The sequence below is a fragment of the Echinops telfairi genome, unplaced genomic scaffold (genome assembly GCF_000313985.2).
Source record: "Echinops telfairi isolate 266 unplaced genomic scaffold, ASM31398v2 ScPeMD7_5;HRSCAF=22, whole genome shotgun sequence".
Classification (NCBI taxonomy): Eukaryota; Metazoa; Chordata; class Mammalia; order Afrosoricida; family Tenrecidae; genus Echinops; species Echinops telfairi.
Window position 1 is genome coordinate 39526762 of NW_022103901.1, and position 20359 is coordinate 39547120.

Here is a 20359-nt window from a genome sequence, read left to right on the forward strand (position 1 = left end):
CCCATGAGTGCCTGCCTCATTTCATCTCTAGATTCAGAGTTCATGAAGAGTCAGAATCCATTCATGATTTGAGCATTCATTCACTCAGTAAATACTTCATGAGCCCCTACTGTGTGCCAGGCCTGGGGGCCCACAGCTCCCTGGAGCCTGGTCCCAGCCAGGCTCACAACAAGACTTCACTGATGGACTGTGCTTTGCCTTGTCTGGGCAGCGGATCTGGACCAGTACGTGTTCCAGGACTCCCAGCTGGAGAGCCCAAGCAAAGACATTTTCAGTAAGTTGGGGTTCCCTTGGCTTTGCCTGCATTTTCTTCCTTCTTCCTTGAGAACCCCCATTATACCAATGGCCACCCCACCATGGGGGTCAGACCCTTCCTCCCCTACCTTGGATCTCCATTGATGGCGGGCATTGATCTTTCTCTGAAGTAGAGCACATGGGATCGGAAGAAGTGGCCGGTGAGATCCTGGAGGCACTGGTGGAAACAGGGCAGAAAAGTCAGAAGAGACGTGAGTAAGCTGCCCTCTGCCTGATCCATCCTCAGCTGTGCTTGGGGCCTGACCCTTTCTTGGCTCCAACGCCTATTGTGGCTCCCAGTTGCTTCCCTCATGAAGCCTGGTTGATGTTGCCTGGGTGCAGGAGCTCCTGCTGTCCCTTCTCAGTCCCCGCATGCAGCAAGCAGTGGTCCCGGAGAGAAACAGATGGCTCAGGTACAAATGGTCAGTCTCCAGTGGGTTTCTGTCCTGGCTGTTTAGATCACATTTCCAAACAGACCCTCGGTTTTGTCTAGCTGTCACGCCTATGTTTGGGGTTGCACTCTTCAAACACTGGTTCTGACATCAGCACAAACTGGTTTTGTATCCTGCATCTGCCTTTTGTGGCCTGTGTGGCCTTGGGCAAGTTCTCCCACCTCCCAGAGTCTCAATACTGTCTCCCTTGCCTCTTTCGTCTGCCCTCATCAGGCAGCGGCTGGAGCTTCCAGAAAGGAAACTAGCACATTTCACTGCCCCGAAAGTCACATCCCACAGGGTCCAGAAGGAACTGACCCTGCCCAGCTCTCCACGCTCAACACATGTTGCCCTCTGCTTTCTTGTCCCACGGCAGCCGCACAGGCTTCTTTCCGTTGCTGTAGCTACGTGCCCCTTGCAGCCTCAGGCTCTCTGTACCTGCTGTTGGCTCGGCCTGGGATGTCCTTACTCCAAGATCCTCTTTCTCATCGTCTGGGTCTTGACTAACATGTCACCTCCCCCACCGCTTTTTCTACACGCATGGCCTCACGCATCCTCAGCTCGTCTGTGCCTTTCCTGACACATCCATGGACTCATCCATCCATCCGCCCATCTCCATCCACTCACTTACACACCGCCAATCCATCTATCTATTCATCCACCACCCGCCCATCCATTCATCTGCCCACTCCCCTACCCACTTACCCACCCACCCACCATCTATTCCTCCATCGACTCACCCACCCATCCATGTAAGTGCTCACCCACCCACCTTATTTTGAGTGCTGCCTCTCAAAGCAAACTGTAGGTACTATCCACATCCCCATGGGTGCTCAGCATCTGGCTCTTCTGGAGACCGGCACGAATCTGGTGTCACACTCAGTGAATGAGCCGTCCCGCACTGCACCACCCCTGGCTGAGGGACCATGGGTCCTTTCCTGCTGATGTGCGACATGCTGGATACTCACTTGCTGCTTCCCAGGGTATCCCTGCAGAGTAGGAATCCTCTCACCTGGGTCATAGCTGCGGGGACATCACAGGTGACACCGGAGAAACTCTGTTGCAAAGGCACACAGCTGGGAAGGGATTCAAAAGCAGTATTTTTTTTTTTTTAATTCTGGCCATGTTGTGTCCCCTTGGTGGCTCTGCCTCTTTGACTTTCTGTCTGTGCTGGACCCTTCGAGGTGGGTGAGGACAGAGATGGTCAGAGGTAGGGGAGGGATGAGACACCCCCATGGCCACATCCCAGCCCTGTAGCCTGCTGGAAGCGCCATAGGTCCCTGGAGCCTCGGGCCGCCCCTCCCTGGGGTGCTGATCACCACATTCTCTCCACAGCTTTCCCAGGGGACCTGCCTGTGGCCCGGAAGCACAGGAAGCTGGGTGAGCGGCCTGTTCCCCAAGCTGACCGGCTCCTCCCACCAGATGCTTCCTCCCCTGCCTCCCCCACATGCCCTCCCACCCTGCTGTAATGCTAAGGTGGAGCAGACTGGAGCAAGATGGAAGAGGCCGATTTGTGACCCCCCAGAGGGTCCAGGGTGCTGGGGAGGCAGGCCCAGGCGGCTGCAGGAGTGGTCCCAGTGCTCAGGAAGCTCCAGTTCTGCTCCTAGATGGAGCTGCCTTGCCCCCCCAGATCCCCTCTCTCATAGGGGACCGATGTGTCCCTGCCTTCTTTGGGGTCCCATAAGGGACCCAGCGGGGGCCTGGAGCTCCCAGACCACTCTCAGACTCTGGCCCAGCCCCAGCTTTCTGTCTGTGGCCCCCAGGACCCACCCACCTGCTCATCCCATGAGGGCTCAGGAGCCCTGCTCTCCCAGGTCTCAGTCTGTTGGGGGAGAAGGGAGCCCCAACCCCTCAAGATCGCCAAGCTGGTAGGGGAGAGGGGGCTATGAAGACCTAGGAAGCACAGCCGGGGAGGCAGGGGTTGCCCTTCCTCCACCAAGGGGAGCCCCCTGGAGGGAGGCATCTCCAGGCATTCCCCCTGATCTCTGCCCAGCCTCCCACTCACCCCCTTTCTCCATAGACGAGCCTCCCGCTGGGCTCACTGTGACCGGCAGCTTCCTGGTAGGCCCAGGGGTCAACTCCACGGCCTTACCCTGCCAGAAGTTACCCCTTCCCCTCAGCCAGGAGCCAGTGCCTCGCCTGACCAGGCTGGAGGAGACAGCCCTGATGCTGGGTATGTTAGGGCCAGGGAGGGGGGGGGGCATTGCGGGGGGCGGGGGGTGCAGCTGAGGAGGCAGAGCTGACTGGATCCTCCATCCCAGCAGGTCACATCTGCAAGTCCTGGCAGCTCAGCCCTGCCAAGCATAAGACAGGGAGCCCCTACCAATCAGGGGTTCACCTGTCAGCACCAAGTACTCACTCTGTACCGACTGCTCTGCTGGGTGCTAGGGACCCTTCCCTGGGCAAGATGCAGACATTGGCTGCTAGTGTGTGTGAGGTGGGGCGGGGGGGGGGGGGGGGGGTCGGGAGCAGAGGAAGTTGGACAGAATCAAACCATCCCAGAGTGAGAGGAAGTCTCCGGCTCACCACCTTTGTCTCTTGCAGCCGCTGGCTCCAGGCCCGTGTTCAGCTGCGTGCACCTCCCTGATGGATGTGTCCAGCTCCTGCCTGCCCTCACCGCTCTGTCCCAGGGTCTCTGTCAAACCCCAGGGGCCGGGGCAGGACTCTCTGATCTTCTCATCTACCAAGGTGAGTGCACGTGGCCTGGCTCTGGGTCTCCGTTCCCTACCCTACAAGGACATTTGCCAGAGCCTGGTGTCTTCTCACCCCCTCCCTACCCTGCAGGAATCCCCATGGTGTGGTGGCCTGGGTGCAGGTGTCTGGGCTCTTCCGGCCACTTTTCCCCTGTGGCCCTGAGGTTCACTCTCTCCCCTTATGGAGGTATTAGACCACCATGTCTGCCTTCTGTAAAAGTCAAAATACATAAAATGAGCATACAAGAGGTGAGGGTCCGCTTCCCTCCGCCCTCTTTTACAGCATCCCCAGCCCACTGCCAACGAGTCGACTCTGACTCACGGCGAACCTAGAAGACAGGGTAAAACAGCTTTTTGAAGCTGTCAATCTTTCCAGGAGCCGACAGCCTCGTCTTTCTCCCAAGCACTGGTTGGTGGATTTGAACTGCTGACCTGTCAGTGTGATCCAGGGCTCCTCTCTTACCTACACAGCCAAATGAAACTCCCGGCTCCATGTCCCGGACCCTTCACCCACCTCTCGACGAAGCTCCTCTCTCAGATCACACCCCAGAGAACCCTCTGGGTCTGCTAGCCTGGTCATCCCTTCGTGCTGGGCCTTCGCTTGCCTGGCCTGGCCATGTCAGATTATGTTGCTGCAAAAACGCCTCAAAGAATTGCATTTTTTTTAGCTATAAGAAGCATTCTCCACCAGCAATCCTTGTAAAGGGATGGTTGGGACCCCTAACACAGGGGCTCTTGGGTAATGGCCATCAGCTCAGTGCTGGTTCATGGCGCCCTCATACATGGTCCTTTTCCCTCCCTGTGACCAGTTGCCGATCAGAGCAGGCGAGCCTTAGACTGCCAAGCCTTTCTTCCTAGTCCATCTTAATCTAGAAGCTCCTCTAGAACGTGTTCAGCATCCAGAGACATGCCTCTTTCCCTCGGGAAATCGTATTTCATCTCTAAGTTACAAAGTTAGCGAGACTCGCTAAGCAGTAAACGTAGCCACCGTCCCCTCACCCTTCAGGAGCCTCGAGATGTCCCTCAATTCCTAGTCTGGGAAATTCGATTCCGTGGCCCCTGCTGCCCTGCCAAATGGAAGGCTGGTGACTTATGTGGGGAAAGACTGGTGTGGACTCTCAGGGATGGAAGGAGGATGAGGCCGATGGGGAGGGGGGTGGGTGTCCACATGACCCCAGGGCCAAGTTGTAAAGGTCAAATGCCAGCTTCATGCTCTGGAGTTGCCAAAGCAAGCAGAAGTTCCTGATGTGAAGGGGACCACACAGCAGGAGGGGTGGCGCGCAAGCAGCCGCCCTAAGCTCCCTGGGACCTGGCCCCTGCAACTGTGTCTCTTGACAGACAGGGAAGCGCAGCTCTGAGAGCAAGGCTAACTTCCTTAGCTTCGTCCTGAAACGCTTTCTCTCACCTCTGACCACCTCCTGGTTTGAGGTGGGCGTGACCCAGGTGGGTTCCTGGATAAACAGCTCGCTGTTCTTATACTTTCTCCTGCCCCCTGCCCAATGCAGGCCAGATGACCCAGGCCAGCCAAGTTCCCCCTGTCAGCAGCCTCCCCAAGTCCCCAGACCAACCTGGCTCCACCAGCCCTTTTGCCCCATCGGCTACTGACCTGCCCAGCATGCCGGAAGCAGCCCTGACTTGCCGTACAAATAGGACAGGTAAGTCCCATGGGGCCTGTGGGAGTTGCTGGTAGCAGGAGTGTGCCCCAAGATCCATAAACCACTGCCTGCCGGCACGGGAAGGCTCAATTTGAGGCAGGGCTTCCAACCAGTTCCTTCATGGCCAGTGCGGCAGGATTGAAACAGACCCACATTTTTAAAATGTGGGTGATCAGAAACACTAATCAGAGTGGGGAAAGTGACAAGTCCCTGGAATGGGCAGCTTGGGGGAGGTGTAATGAGCCCCTTCAGGACACTGATGCTGGAGATGGGACCATGGCGAGCGACACACTTGGGGTGTTGTATGGTTCGCTGCCATCTTTGAGCTGGTCTCCGCTGTTTTCAACTTATCTGGCCAAGAGATTTGGTTGCTAGGCGATGCTCATGCTGCCCCTATTTTCTACGAGGATAAGTATGTTTCTAGCAGGGCTTAACCTGTGATGATTCATCCACATTTTAAAAATTTGGGTCCATTCCAGCGTGATTTCGTCTGAGCCAGGCTGAGCCAATTTGAATCCCTGGTATGGAGGTAAAACAAGGCAAAGGGAGTCTCCAGGGGAACTGGAGGAGATTGGGAGACTCTGCCCCACCCCCACATCCCCCCAGGAGGGTCACCAGCCTCTGCTGCTTGGTGGCCTGCAGGAAGGCAGACCCAGAGTGGCCAGATCCAGTGTATCAGGATAATCTGGAAATCTAGAAATTGCCATTTTAAAGACACGAGTGCAGTCTTCAAAAGTACAGATGGAAACAACCCAAGTGCCCATCAGCAGATAATGCAAAGGGGAAAAGCGGTCTTTACCCAGAATGGAATATTGTTCCTCCACCAAGATAAAGGACGTCCTGATGCCTCGGGGGCATGGGTGAGCCTTGCAAACATTCTGCCGGGTAGAATACGTCAGAGACAACAGGACAGAGAGCGTGGCTCCACTTACGTGGACTCTCTCGAATAGGGAGCCGCACAGAGACCCAGGTGCAGTCGTGATGACTGGGGACAGGGAGAGCAGAAAGGGCATTAGTGTTGAAGGGTACTGAGCTTCTCTTTGGGGTGATGAGAGACACCTGGGAACAGATAGTTGCACAGCTTGTGGATGTAATGAATGCCACTGATGTGGGCAAACTGAAAATGGTTAGCCTGGCAAAGTTTATGATAGATCTACACATATAGATACAGATACGCATATATACATATGCATATATGTAGAACACACAGGAAGTTCTGTGTATCAGTTGGTAACATGAACTTCCAGAAGTTAATGGAATAAATCATTGATGTTTTCCCCACAAGCTTTTTGAAGCCCCCTTGTGTGTGTCTTCATAGACATACACATGTGCGTGTGTTACGATGACTTTACTGAGCAGATCCACCTTAACGCTGCCCCCCTGAAACCTCCATCTTGAGGGGCTCAGCTCCCCAGTCTTCCTTGGTCGGGCTGGTTCCCGAAGCTCAGACAGAGTCTCTGAACACCCCAGACAGAGGGCATCCTGGGGCGCCCTCACTCGAACTCTGATACAAGTTTCTTCGTGTCTAGAGGATGAACTGTCCACGACCCAAAGCCCAGCTGATCTCGAGTTCTCCAGCAAGACCCCCAAATGGCCTGGTGAGTGCTGGCATGACCCCCCAGCTCCCGTGGGCAGGAGCCCCAAGTCAAAGCCCAGTCTAGCTTTCACCCACTCTTCACTCAGCCCTTCTTTGTAGCTCGCCCCTCCACTCACTCAGCAACTCATCTGTTTACTACACCACTGGACCATTGATTCCATCATGGTTTGTTTTTTTTATCATGTTTTTATTGTTCTTTTTTCTATTTATTTTAATTTTTCATGTATTTATTTGGTTGTTCATTATTATACAATAAAACATTCTGCAGAAATGGTGTAGGGGCCCCATCTGGCCTCCTCTAGCTACACAGGGGGAAGGAGAATATAACTCCCTATCTTCCCAAGGATGATTCCTCTGAGCAGCAGTTAGACAGGCCTCCACGCTCCAACCTTCAGCACCTAATCTGATACCAACTGTCCCTCTCACCGAACTCTATTCTCTGCTGAGTTCGACAGTCCACGGCAATCGCCACACGGACCTCACTAGCAATACTCACCATTATCGGGGTTTACTGGGGCCATTACCAGGTTATAAATCGGGATCAGAAATGTGAAGGCTGCATTTCTTTTGCCTATAGCACCTCTTCTCTGTCATGCTGGCATGTATGGATGGCTCTCTCTGACCCTAGACCCCTCAGAAATGTGGTCCCCTTGGCCTCTGCCTTTCTTGGGCAAGTGTGTTACAAAGCTCTGCTAGCGCTGAAAAGTGCCCAAAGGACACCCCCCTCTGCAAGCCTACTGCCCCGAAGTCACTCCGTTTGACCCTTCCCACAGGCCAGGAAGCTCTGTCTGTCTCACGGCCTTTGCAGTCTCTAACTCTTCTTCTCCCAAGAGCCTCAGCTGTGCTCCGCTCCTGGGTCCTCTTTCCTGAAGGCCGTGGATTCTCCCCCCTGCTTCTGAGATGGCTCCCTTTATTCCAGAAGAAGGCAGCCCTGGCCAATCCCCTCATATGAGTCCCACTCACCCTATTTGCATGCTGCCGTACAGTCATTTGGCGGGAGTTACAAAGAATGTGGAGAGAAGAGTAATTTCTCTTCAGGGCACATTCGCCAATTGAATAGTCACTTCACTTCATGCCACATACGCCAAGTTGACAGTTTCCACGTGGGCTTATAACATCGGTTTTCGTTGGGTGTGTAACCATGCTCACCCCACTTTTCTGAGTTGTTCCTCCCTTGTCAACTTAAATTCCCAGCAACATCAATTAAGTTTGCTTCTGTTCATTTGATCCCATACAGATGGTTCTTAAAAGAGCATAGTGCTCAAAGCAGACATTCTTTACTAGATAAACTGAAATGTATTTAATTTTAAGAAGACTTTAGGGGATATTTTTGGTTTAAAGTTTATTGTAGGGCAAAACTTTCGAGAGTTCATCTAACCATCATGACTCCAGGGAGCCTGAAGTTCATGGGAACTTGACATTCTCTTCTGTATTCCTCCCTTTTTATCAGGATTCTGTTATAGAATCTTCTGTCAAATGCTCAGTAGTGGTGGCCGGGCACCGTCCAGTCTTCTGGTCTCTTGGCACAGGATGGCGGCTGCTCGTGGAGAGCGCTCGTCATACATTGCATTCCTTTCTCCCCGTCCTGGCCACCCTTCCTCGTTGCTCCAGGTGAAGAGAGATTACTGGCTGTGTCTCAGATGGCCTCTTGCAAGCTTTTTAAGGCCCTAGGCACTGTACTTTGAACCAGGGGGTAGAACAGAGGCATTCAGCATATTATTAGGCCAACAAACTGGGATGTCCCATGAAACCATGACCCTAAACCTCCAAACTGAAAAACGAACCCCCTAAGGTTTTGATTGTCCACCATCCGCTTCAGCAGCTACTCTTGTTGCTGTTGTAAAGATTTCTATCACACACCCATCAGTCGTTTAGGGAATGGTCGTTGAGGACCTCTTCCTCAACCAGCACAGGCTAGGTGTTGGCATCTCGTTTGTGACGCTGAGAAACTGAGCGAGGGCAGAGTGGGTGCTGAGTGAAGGAGGCAGGTGAGGGTGGGAGCCCTGGAGAGTGGGGATGGAGGAGTGAATAAGAGAATGGTTGCAGCTCTCGATGCTTCCTCTGTCCCTGGGACGGCTTTTGTTGTTGTTGTTCATGCTGTGAAATAGACTCCACTTCATGGCAACCCTGTGTGTGCAGAGTAGAGCCTATTCCATAGTTTGCAAGGTGGAGACTTTTCAGAAGCAAATTGCCAGGCTTCCAGGTGGGTGCAAACTTTTGGCTTCCTCGTGAGTTGAGTGCTTAACCCTCTGTGCCACCAGAGACTCTGGTACCACTGAGCAGCCCTGAAGCAAAGAGTTGCTATTGAGTTGGTTCTGCCTGGTGGCAACTCCGTGTGTATCAGGGTACAACTGTGCCATGTCAATGGCTGGCGTTTATTCTGGAACAAAACCGCCAGGCCTTTCTTCCAAGGTACCTCCGTATAGACTTGCACTTCCAACCTTTCAGGAGTAGTGGAATATTCACCCTTTGCAATGCCCAGGTGCCCCTGAGCACTGTTGCTATATTAAATAATCGGCCAACAAACGGCAGGATGAACACAGTGTCATTACTCTCCTACTTCGCAGCTGAAGACAGATTGTGAGGCATGGAGCTTGCTTAAGATGACATCACTCTTACTGGGCAACTAAAGGGAGTGGAGTGGAGAGAGCCACAAGGAAGGACAAAATCCACTGTCTTTGAGCCAAGTCTGACTTAGAGCAACCCCGTGGGCCAGAGCAGAATGGCCCCTTCCGGTTTCCAAGGCTGTGACTCTTTACAGACGCAGACAGCCTCGTCCTGCACCCACAGAGCAGTTGGGGGGTTCCAGCGCCCGCCCATATACTTGGCAACTGAGTGCTTACCAACAGGGTGCTACCCCAAAATAGAACCCAACCATGACCATGAAATTGATTTCAATCTGGAGTGACTTTACAGGGCAAGGCCGAGCTGCCCCATGCGGTGTCTGAGACAGCAAGTCTCGGCAGAAGCCAGGCGGCTTCGTCTCTCGCCGACAGAGAGGCCGGTGGGTTCCGACTGCTGGTGTTCTGTTAGCTCGCCAACGTTTACCCACCGCGCCATCAGTGCTGCGGACATGGGGGCGGTGGGGGAAGGTGACAGTGGATGTGGGGTGACTGCATGAGACTGTCAGCATGTGACGGGGAGAAGGGCAGCAGAAGGCTTGGAGAAGCAGCAGGTGCCAGGGCAGGGCGGTCCTCTGGTGGCCGCCCTCTCACGCAGCACTGCCCTCTTGTCCTCTGCAGAGGCAGTGGAGCGGTACTGCCGCTCGCTGAGGGACCAGTACCTGGCGGAGCCCGGAGACCCGGATGGCACCCTGGTGGAGGTGGAGCTCGTGTGGGCGCGGCTGGAGAGGAACAGCAGCAAGGGCCAAGAGAGGGAGCTGGCCACCCAGGACTGGACAGCCCGGCGGCTGGTCCGCGAGGGTCTGGCTGAGGTCCTGTTGGCCACCGGTGCCCTTCAACGGCCACGAAATGAGACGCAGGTGACTGCCGTGCTGGGCAAGGCAGGCCAGGGCAAGAGTTGCTGGGCCCGGGCCGTGTGCCGGGCCTGGGCCTGTGGCCAGCTCCCGCAGTATGATTTGGTCTTCTACGTGCCTCGCCACCGCCTGGACCGCCCAGGGGCCATGTACCGCCTGCGAGACCTGCTTTTCTCCGTGGGCCCACAGCCGCCCCCGGCAGACAGTGAGGTCTTCCGTCACATCTTGAGGTGGCCCGACCGCCTCCTGCTCATCTTGGATGGCTTCGAGGAGCTGGAAGCCCAAGATGGTCTCCTGCATACAGGCTGTGGCCCTCCGCCCCCCGAGCCCTGCTCCCTCCGGGGGCTGCTGGCCGGCCTCTGCCAGCGCAGGCTGCTCCAGGGCTGCACGCTGCTGTTGACCGCCCGGCCGCGGGGCCGCCTGGCACAAGGCCTAGCCAAAGCCGACCGGCTGTTTGAGCTGGCCAGCTTTTCCCAGGGGCAGGCCGAGGACTGCGTCAAGCGCCACTTTGCGCGTTCGGCTGAGCACTGCACACGAGCCCTGGCCCTGCTGCGCCGCCAGCCCTTCCTGCTCAGCCACTGCCACAGCCCCGCACTGTGCCACGCCGTGAGCCAGCTCTGCGAGGCTCTGCTGGGGCAGGACCCAGAGGCCCAGCTGCCCTCCACACTCACAGGCCTCTTCGTGGCCCTGCTAGGCACAGCCGCCCGCGACAGCCCCCCGGGCGCCCTCATGGCACTGGCCCAGTTGGCCTGGGAGCTGGGCCGTGGGCACCGCAGCACCCTGGGCAAGGCTCAGCTCCCGTCGGCGGAGGTTGAGGCCTGGGCCCTGGCCAATGGCCTGCTTCGAACCTACCCTGGGGCTGAGGTGCCGGAGCTGGCCTTCTCCAGCTTCCCGCTACACTGCTTCCTGGGTGCCCTGTGGCTGGCACTGAGCAGTGACGTCAAGGACAAGGAGCTGCCACAGTATTTGGCGTTGACCCCGCGCAAGAAGCGGCCCTACGACAACTGGCTGGAGGGCGTGCCCCGCTTCCTGGCTGGCCTGCTCTTCCAGCCAGCAGCCAGCGGCCTGGGTGCCCTGGCGGGGCCAGCAGCCGCCAATCCATCAGACAAGAAGCGCAAGGTACTCTCACGCTACCTGCAGCGGCTGCAGCCGGGGTCACTGCGGGCCAGCCGGCTGCTGGAACTGCTGCATTGTCTCCACGAGGCTGGTGACGCCAAGCTCTGGCAGCAGGTGCTGCAGGGACTCCCGGCCCACCTCTCCTTCCTGGGCACGCGGCTGACGCCCCCAGATGCCCACGTGCTGGGCAGGGCTTTGGAGGCGGCTGGCCGTGACTTCTCACTAGACCTCCGCAACACTGGCATTGATCCCGCTGGACTGGGGAGCCTCGTGGGACTCAGCTGTGTGTCCTGCTTCAGGTGGGGCAGGGACGGGGGTCTCCTTAGGGCTGGGCATCTGCTGTGGTCTCTCTGCTGTACCCAGCACTTGCTCTGCAGTGTCTCTTTGGAAGTGTGGTGGCAGCAGCAGCCAGGGGGAGGCAGAATGGACTTGCCCTGGGTTTAAAAGGGGGAAGCTGAGGCTCAGAGGGGGACAGGCGATTGCATAAGGTCACATAGCCAGAAAGGGCAGCAGCAAATACTTTGAGGTCCTGCTCTGGGCCAGGAGTTCCCTGAGCTGTACAAATGGTTTGCACAGGCCCGTATACTAACCTAAAGGCTAGAGGTGTGAACTTGTTCAGGCCTCGCCACTGGTCACTGCCAGGAAAACCTAGCACCTGGGATCGCCATGAGTGGGAATCAGCTAGGGACTAGGTTCCTCCTCCTCCTCCTCCTCCTCCTCCTCCTCCGCCTCCTCCTTCTCTTCCTCTTCCTCCTTCATGGCTTATGTGCCAGGCACTAGGCCATGGCTACATAAGACTGATCTGGATTCAAATCCATTGCCTTCTCTCTGTCCTCTGAGAAGCTACCATCTCCAGTACTTTGAGGAAGCCACAGCCTCCCCGCCCTGCCTCCACCCTTCTCCTTCATTCAGTCTGCTTCCCAGTCTTCCCAGACCCCGTCTGACCAGACACTTCCAGTGCTTCCCACCTCCCCTCTGGAGGAATCTCAAGTCCTGCATTTGTCTCATTTACGTCCTCCTCCTGTCCGCACTCGATCACACTGCCGTCTAGCCCGTCCGACTCAGAGTGGCCCTAGAGGACAGGGTAGGACTGCCCCTGTGGGGGTCGAAGGCTTTACCTCTTTACAAGAACAGAAAACTTCACCTTTCTCCCATGGTGCAACTGGCGGGTTCAAACTGCAGACTTGGTGGTTAGCAGCCCACTGCCTTGCCCATATGCCACCAGAGGCGGATGTTCACAGTGACCGAAACAATGGGCTCAAGCGTAACAATCATGGTGCAGATGGCACAGGACCAGGCACTATTCTGTGGTGCACAGCGTCTCTGAGAGTCAGACTGACTGATTCAATGCCACCTAACCCCCACCAGTCTCTGCAGGATCGCTTCGCAGAACCCTTCCCTGCTGCCTTCCCCCAGACAGACGTTCCCCAAGCTAGAGGGTCTACACAAATGCAGTGATTCCACCAAGAACTGATCACCGAGCTTGCTGGCAACCAGAGTACAGAGGGAAATACAGCCAGTGCAAGAGCTAACGACGGACCCAATCAGGACTGGTCGTAGCTGGCTTCCTGCAGCAGGGAGGGGCAGCATCTGCAGAGAAAGGGAGAGCCCTTCCTGGAGCTGCCTGCTGGCAGGTGGGGTCTAGCCCAGTCCTGGCTCCTGAGGGTCTGCGGTCCTCCTCCACAGGGCCGCGCTGAGTGACACAGTGGGGCTGTGGGAGTCCCTGCAGCAGCGTGGGGAAGCCAGGCTGCTGCAGGTGGTAGAGGAGAAGTTCACCATCGATCCGTTCAAGGCGGAATCCCTGAAGGATGTAGAGGGCCTGGCCAACCTCGTGCGGCTCCAGAGGTGAGGGGGAGAGGGGTGGGAGCCATGCAGGCTGAGGAAGTGTGGGACCCACTGTCAAGTTTGTCACGGGCAATCTGTGCCTGCTTGGGCAAGGGTGACCCAGAACCCCTCCCTGCAGTGGGCCACCTAGGCAGAGCCCCAAGAACTTAAAGCTTTGTCCTTATGGGAACTCACCATCCTCCACCTAGTGCCTTAGCCAGAACCTAGGGGTGGGGGTGGGGGACGGGTTGAGGGGAGCGCTCTGTGTGTCTGCGAGCGACCATCACAAACACCACTTAACAGCCTACCAGCCTGCCAAAAAGCCAACAAGGCTTCAACTCACAACCTTGAAGGGTGGGGGTCTGGATTCGGGGGCAGCAGGGCCATCCCTCCCTGAAGGCCAGGGTGGGGCGCATCCGAGGGGTACCCTCCTTGGCCAGCCCCAGCTCTCTCTAGTTCTGGCGGCTGTGGCTCGCAGCTGCAGCCCTGTGGCCTCTGCCTTCAAGCGGCCTTTCCCGTGTGCTCGTCCCTGTGGGTCCTTCCACGTGAGGACACCGCCGGCCACTGGCTCGAAGCCCACCTGACTTTAGAATGGCCTCCTGCTTTCCAGGCCCTCGATTTCCAAACTGTCCCTCTCCCACGGATGGAGCTTAGGACTTTGGCGGGGGCAGGGAGACACAGATGAACCAGAGAGAAGCTCTCTCTGCTCGGGGAAGTGAGGCACCTTCTGCATCTAGTGACAGAGGGACACCTCTGGCCAGCTGCGAGGAAGCCAGTGGCAGCTCTGCCCCTACTCTACAGACCCCAAGAGCAGAGGAGCGTGGGCACAGAGCTCTGCCGCCCCTCCTCCTCCACACATGTGAGCACTGCCCACGCGCTGTCTGCTCGCCACACAGAGGAACCGCCCCAGACGCCCAGGGACAGTTCTACCCTGTGCTGCAGGGTTCTTGTGAGTCGGCTTTGACTCTGTGGCAGTGAGTTTGGTTCGCGTATTGTCTGGGGGACGCACTGTAAGTGTCTACTCCAAGACCTTTTCCCACGTACATGCAGGCCTCCCTCGAGAAGGTCTTTGTCTGCGAGTATTCTTTTTAGCAAACAACAAAAAGACTCGCTGGCACGGGGTCCAATCTGACCCCCTGGACAGAGTGGAATTGGCCCTGTGGGCTTCTGAGGCTGTACATCTTTAGGGGAGCAGAAAGCCTTGTCTTTCTCCCACGAGACAGCTGATGGGTTGGAACTACCGACCTGTGGTTAGCAGTCCAACCCGTGACCCACTAGGCCACAGGGCAGAGAGGTAGGGGCTCCGCTGCAGGTGCAGACCCTGCCCTTCCCCAATACCCCCTCTTCTCTAGGACCGCAAGTGCCTCGGAAGACGTCGCTTCCGACCTTCCTGCTGTCCGGCACCTAAAGAAGCTGGAGTTTGCGTAAGCAGAGGGGGGACTGCCGGAGGGAGGTGGGTCCTGGAGATCACCCTTAACTGCTGGCTGCCGCCCAGCTGGGCTGAACCTGGCCGGAGCGCCACAGGGAGACACTGCCCGGCCGATTTGCGGGTTAACACATGCATTTTCTTATTGACTCACTACTTACAGACACATAGTGAGCACTGTGGATTTGCTGGTTGCAACACAGGCTGACAGAAGAAGCCATTGTGACGATGGTGCAGGGCCAAGCGGGGTTCCGTTCTGCTGGCCGTAGGGCTGCTGTGGGTCAGAACCGACTTGGCGGCACCTCACAAGGGCAGCATTGAGCACCTGCTCCGTGAGAGCACCTGCTCCGTGAGAGCACCCCAAGTGACCAAGACTCCTGTGCTCATCCAGTCGATTCCAACCCATGCGACCCTCGGGTCAGGTTAGAACTGCCCCTGGGAGTCTCTGAGACGCCCCTTCAGAGGAGCAGAGAGCCCTGTCTTGCTCCTGCAGAGCAGCTGCAGGTTTCCAACTGCTGACCTTGTGGATTGCAGCCCAGCAGCTAACCACTGCGGCGCCACCAGGACTCATTTCTGGAAGCCCTCAGTCTAGTGTAAAGAGACAGTTGCCACCTGCCGTGATGAGTGGCAGGTCCCATGAGGGCTCCGGAGCTCAGACCTGAGGGACGGAAGATTGAGAGGGGAGTCAGAGTGAGGCAGCGGGGAGGCCATCCGAGGAGCAACGGGACAGCTTCCCGGTGTCGCCATCTTCCAGACATAAGCGCTGCCAGGATGTTCCGGAGGAGGACACAGCCAGGGCCACACGCAGGAGCTTTTCCCTGGTCTGGTCACGACACCAGGAGTGCACAACACCCCCGCGCCAAGCTGGCTCACACCCAGATGTCCTTTGCCTGTGTAAAGTAACCAAGAAGTTAGCACTGAGTTTCCTGGTAGACAAAGCAAAAAGGGAAAAAAGAAGCAAGTAAACAAACACTGAGAGTTGAGAGGCAGGAGGAACCAATCGGTGCTGGAGTGGCAATGGAAGGCCATGGGTTGGACTCTGCAGAGGGGCACAACAGCGCTGACCAGCCTACTGCCCGCTGCCACCAAGTCGATTCCGACTCATAGTGACCCCATAGGACAGAACTGCCTCATAGGGTTTCCAAAGGACTCTGTCATGTTCACAGAAGCGGACTGCCACATCTTTCTCCCGAAGAGGGGCTGATGGGTCCGGACAGTCAACTTGTGACTTTCCGTTGAGTGCTGTAGCCGCCCAGTCACCAGGGCTCCTCCACCCTCAGAGCCCAGGTGTCTGCCCACCCAGGCCTTGAGTTTCAACCCTGGTTGCACATCACAGTCACGGGGCTTTAATTATGCAAACTCTCAGACCCCATCCCACCCAGGAGCTCAGACTGAGGAAGTGCAGCCAGTGTGAAGGTTTCCCATGAGATTCGGATGGGTACCTAGAGTGACAAGCCACCCTGCTGAGACCTGAGACCTGAGACCGGAGGGTTTAGTCCTGAAAGCCCCAAGCCCCAGGAACCCCCTAGGGCAGACTGAACAGTTGGCTGCCCTCACGCAGCCAGGGTGACATAAACAGGCCTCACCTGGTGCTTGGCAACCCTGCTGTGCCTGGGTGTCTGCCGAGGGGTAGTCTTTGGGCACAAGAGCCTGGGGGATGGCACTGGTTGCTGTCACATTTAGGTCTGTCTGCCCCAACCACCTGCAGAGCACTTTCCTCTCCCTCCCTCTCTGGATCCAGCTCCAGAGCATTGCTTCATCACCCCATTGTACAGATGCAGACACTGAGGCCTGGAGATTGTCTCTGGTCAAAACACCTGGGCAACCGACCCCTAACAGAAGACACTACAAAGTTAGAATGAGGTCCTGAGTCTGCATGGGTGTAAGATCCTCAAGAGATGAGTGTGTTTGCATACACACGCAACTTTTAGACACACACACAGACACACACACGTTGCTGCTGTCAGGTGCTATCAAATAGGTTCCAACCCCAAGTCCAACAAAAGGAAACATTGCCTGGTCCTGGGCCATCGCCACACTTGTTCCTGTGTTTGAGGCCTTTGATGAAGCTACTGTGTCAATCCATCTTGTCCACGGTCTTCCTCTTTTCTGCTGCCCCACCGGTATGTGCACATACATGCATACAAAGTAAGCAAACATACATACATGTGCAGCACACCTGTGGAAGCCAGAGCCTGTGGAAGGAGCACACCCGCCCAAGAAGGACAACTCAGGTGTTGCCCGCTAAAATGAATGAGGGAAAAGAGCTAGCGAGGCCTGCTCTGTCCAAATGGAGCACGCGGGAGACCCGGAAGGGCCAGGGGACCTTTCGCACAGGTTCCATTGTATGTATGAGCATCCAAAACGTTCGTGGGGAGGTTCTATTATCGTAGGTAGATAGACACAGATGCTGTTGTTAGGTGCCTTTCTGACTCATAGCAACCCTGTCTGCACAACAGAAGGAAACACTGCCCAGTCCTGCGTCACAATTGGTCCCGTGCTTGAGCCCATCGCGGCAGCCACTGTGTCCATCCATCTTATCGAGCGCCTTCCTCTCTTCCCTGCCCCTCTGCTTTACCAAGCTCGATGTCCTTCTCCGGGGACGGCCTCTCCTGACAGTAGATGTACAGCTACGTGTATAGAACCTCAGTCACCTCTTGCTCTGCTTGGGGAGGCAGCCATGCCCTCGCCCAGGGGACAGAGAGAAAAGCTGAGGCCCAGGAGGCTCAAGGTCACCTAGCTGGTGGCCCAGGAGCTGTCAGCTTGCCCTGCTCACTGCCCTCCTCCCCGCCCCAAAGCCCCAGAAGAACTCAGGCGTCTCTTGTTTTGAACAAAGTGCCTTTTTTGGCCCAGAGGTAAAAATGTTGCTGAAAAGAGGAAATGGGTGAAAACCATCCCTCCTTCAGGCTGTGAGTTCTCAGCACAAAAAGCCCCTCGTTACAGGTCAGAACTTCGCTGGGGGGACAGCAGCGGTGGGGGGACAGCCAGAGCTGGGCCGAGGCCGGAAGTCAAGAAGGTTCGGAGGAAGAAAGGCAATGGCTATTTGGGGGGTCTCCTTTGGCACCGCTCTGCTGGGCACCCCTGTGCCGGGCACCCGGAAGGCCTAACCCACCCAGCCAGTTAGGCCGCTCTGCTACTCAGAGGCAAGCGCATCTGTGCTCCCTGGGGGCTCCAGGTGGGTGGCGTGTCCCCACCCGGCACATCCTGCTGCAGGGCCTTTGCTCAGAGCCCTTCCCAGACATCGGCCTGGCCCCACCCTTACTTCCGCCTGCTCTTTAATGTTGTCTTCTCCTATCCGCCCTCCACTGTGTGCTGTGGAGTAGGTTCTGACGCATACTGACCCCACGGCCAAGAGGCCCAACCACTGCCCGGCCAGCACCAGCCTCTCCGTCCTGGCTGTGTGTGAGCCCACGGTCACAGCCACTGTGTCAGCCCATCTCGCCGAGGGCCTGCCTCTCTTCCGCTGCCCCTCTGCTTTACCAAGCAGGATGTCCTCCTCCAGGGACTGGTCTCCCCTGACCACATGTCCAGAGCACACCAGACAGAGTCTCACCAGCCTTGCCTTTAAAGAGCATGCTGCCTCTGCTTCTTCCAAGACAGTTACGTTTGTTCTTTGGGCAGTCAGTCCACGGTACACTCAGGACTCTTCCCTCACTCATAGCCGGATTTTAAAAAGCAAAAGCAAACGGTCCTCTGTTCTTTTATTTTTTTTAGTCACTCCCTTGAAGACAGGCCCAAGTGTTGATTCAGGCCGTGTGACCTTGTGAGGTTAATTAACCTCTCTGGGCCTCGATTTCCTCGTTTGTAAAATGGGGGTAAGAAGAACTCAGACCTCAGAGAAGCATCGCAGGCATTCCCTGAGGGGGTCCTGGTGGTGCACATGGTTAAGCACCCGCTGCTATCAGAAAAGTGGTCGGTCTGAACCCACCCCGGAGCTCTGCAGGAGGAAGACCCGGCCTCTGTCCCCGTGACAGGGTGGTTTAGAAAACCCGTGGGGCAGGCCTGCTCTGTCGTGCAGAGGGGCTGTGAGTTGGAAGTGACCCAAGGGCCGTCAGTGGCGGGCCAGCCCTTCTTGCCAGTGAAATGAGCAAGCTGTCTCTCTCCACAACCCTTGTCAGTCCTCAGGTAGCCATTTGGAGGCAGCTGCTAACCGCAAGGTCAGCAGTTCCAAACCACCAGCGGCTCCTCGGGAGAAAGATAGGGCTTTGTCTGGGAAACCCACAGGGGCAGTTCTATAGGGTCTCTGTGAGCCAGCATTGACTCCGTGGCTGTGAGTTTGGATTTTTTGGTTTGGTGCCACAGCAGGGTAGGGAGAGTGAGAACCGGGTCACCTCCCAGAGGTGAAGACCAGAGAGCCCCCAGCTGAGCGTCCAAATGGCCCCATGGGGCAGGGATTTGTGAAACTTGCCCAGAACAGAAGGGACAGGGGTCCCACCTGAGGAGACAGGGCAGGAGCGGGGCCAGGGACCAGCCTGGCTACTGTGTCCTAGTCTCTACCCACCCTGGGGTGGGTTTGAGGGGCTCTGTTTCAGGGTCTCACCTCTGCTCCTTGTTTCCTAGGTTGGGTCCTGTCTCGGGCCCCCAGGCGTTCCCCACACTCGTGGCGGTCCTCACAGCGTTTTCCTCCCTCCAGCACCTGGAGTGAGTATAGACCCTCGTCTGCCCTTGCCCCCCCCTGAAGCCCCTCTCCCTGTCCCCTTCTTTTTCTCTGTCCCTGCTGCTTCCTCAGTGGGACAAGAGTCACTACATGACCCCACAGCAGGGCAGGGACAGCAGACGGAATCCTCAGAAATGAGTGTTTGGCCCCGCTCCTTCTGTGGCCTCCTTGCCTGCCCCCACCAGGGGTCAAGGGGGCACAGCCCCCTTCACTGCAGAAGTCATTGAGACGCCAACAGTTTCAGGAAGTTGCCCACGTTCCAGGACCTTCTAAAACGAAGTGGGGAGTTCGCCCATATGAGCTAGAAGCTGGTCCCTGGCCTCCTAATGATCAGCCTACCATGTGACCTTGGATAGCGGGGCGGAAGGGTCCATGTCAGGGTAGGGGACCCTGGCTGATGGCCCTGTCTGATTCTACTTTCAGCCTGGACTCTCTGAGTGAGAACAAAATCGGGGACAAGGGTGTCGCCCAACTCTCTGCCACCTTCCCTCAGCTGAAGTCCCTGGAGACCCTCAAGTAGGTGGATTGGACCTGCGTGCCCTGCTGCCCACGCTGGCCGCCTCATTCTCTCATTCACTTACTACTCACTCATTCATAACTCAACACCGTCCATCCTGCATCATTCCTTCCTGCTCACCCATTCACTCACTGAATCATTCACTCACTCACCCATCCTCTCATTCAAGTTCTCTGTTTATGGAAAGGCTCCATGACTCACTCACCCAGTGACTTCCATCCAATCCCTTCTTCATTTCATCAGCAAACACTTACCCAGCGCCCTGTGCGCGCAGGCGGTGTGCTAGGCTCTGGAGACCTGACTAAGGACAAAACAAACCAAGCCCCGATCCTCAGAGATCTTCCGTGTCAGAGAGGAGATGCTAGCAAGCCCAGGACCGGACCCCTGACTGTGAGGCAGACAGTGACAGAGAGGAACGGGGCTGAGACTGTGACCCGGCTGGTGTTGAGCTGGGCGTGCGGACTGAGGCTCAGGATTGTCTGCATTCCAGGCTCTGGAGAGCTGGAGATGACTAAGGAAAAGGAGGGTCTTCTGTTGAACTGGGGGGGTTGGGGAGGTGGTAATCATTCCCTGACCACACTTCCCTTCATCGCCGTGGTCAGGATGGGACACCAGCCACCTCCAGTGTTGAGTGCTGTTCCGAGGAACACGGACAACAAACAGGACTGCTCCCC

General features: G+C 56.6%; 1 protein-coding gene across 1 annotated transcript in view; it reads left to right on the forward strand.

Annotated features, from left to right (window-relative positions):
• The window catches only part of CIITA (class II major histocompatibility complex transactivator), a 47579-nt gene that overhangs the window by 19751 nt on the left and 7469 nt on the right, over positions 1-20359 (forward strand). Inside the window, exons 4-15 of the mRNA XM_045285885.1 lie at positions 212-274; positions 426-506; positions 2061-2105; positions 2746-2898; positions 3270-3413; positions 4924-5073; positions 6603-6671; positions 9913-11560; positions 12948-13106; positions 14438-14509; positions 19072-19152; positions 19592-19684. Of these exons, the coding sequence (XP_045141820.1) occupies positions 212-274; positions 426-506; positions 2061-2105; positions 2746-2898; positions 3270-3413; positions 4924-5073; positions 6603-6671; positions 9913-11560; positions 12948-13106; positions 14438-14509; positions 19072-19152; positions 19592-19684 (2758 nt within the window). The remainder of the gene's footprint in view (positions 1-211; positions 275-425; positions 507-2060; positions 2106-2745; positions 2899-3269; positions 3414-4923; positions 5074-6602; positions 6672-9912; positions 11561-12947; positions 13107-14437; positions 14510-19071; positions 19153-19591; positions 19685-20359) is intronic.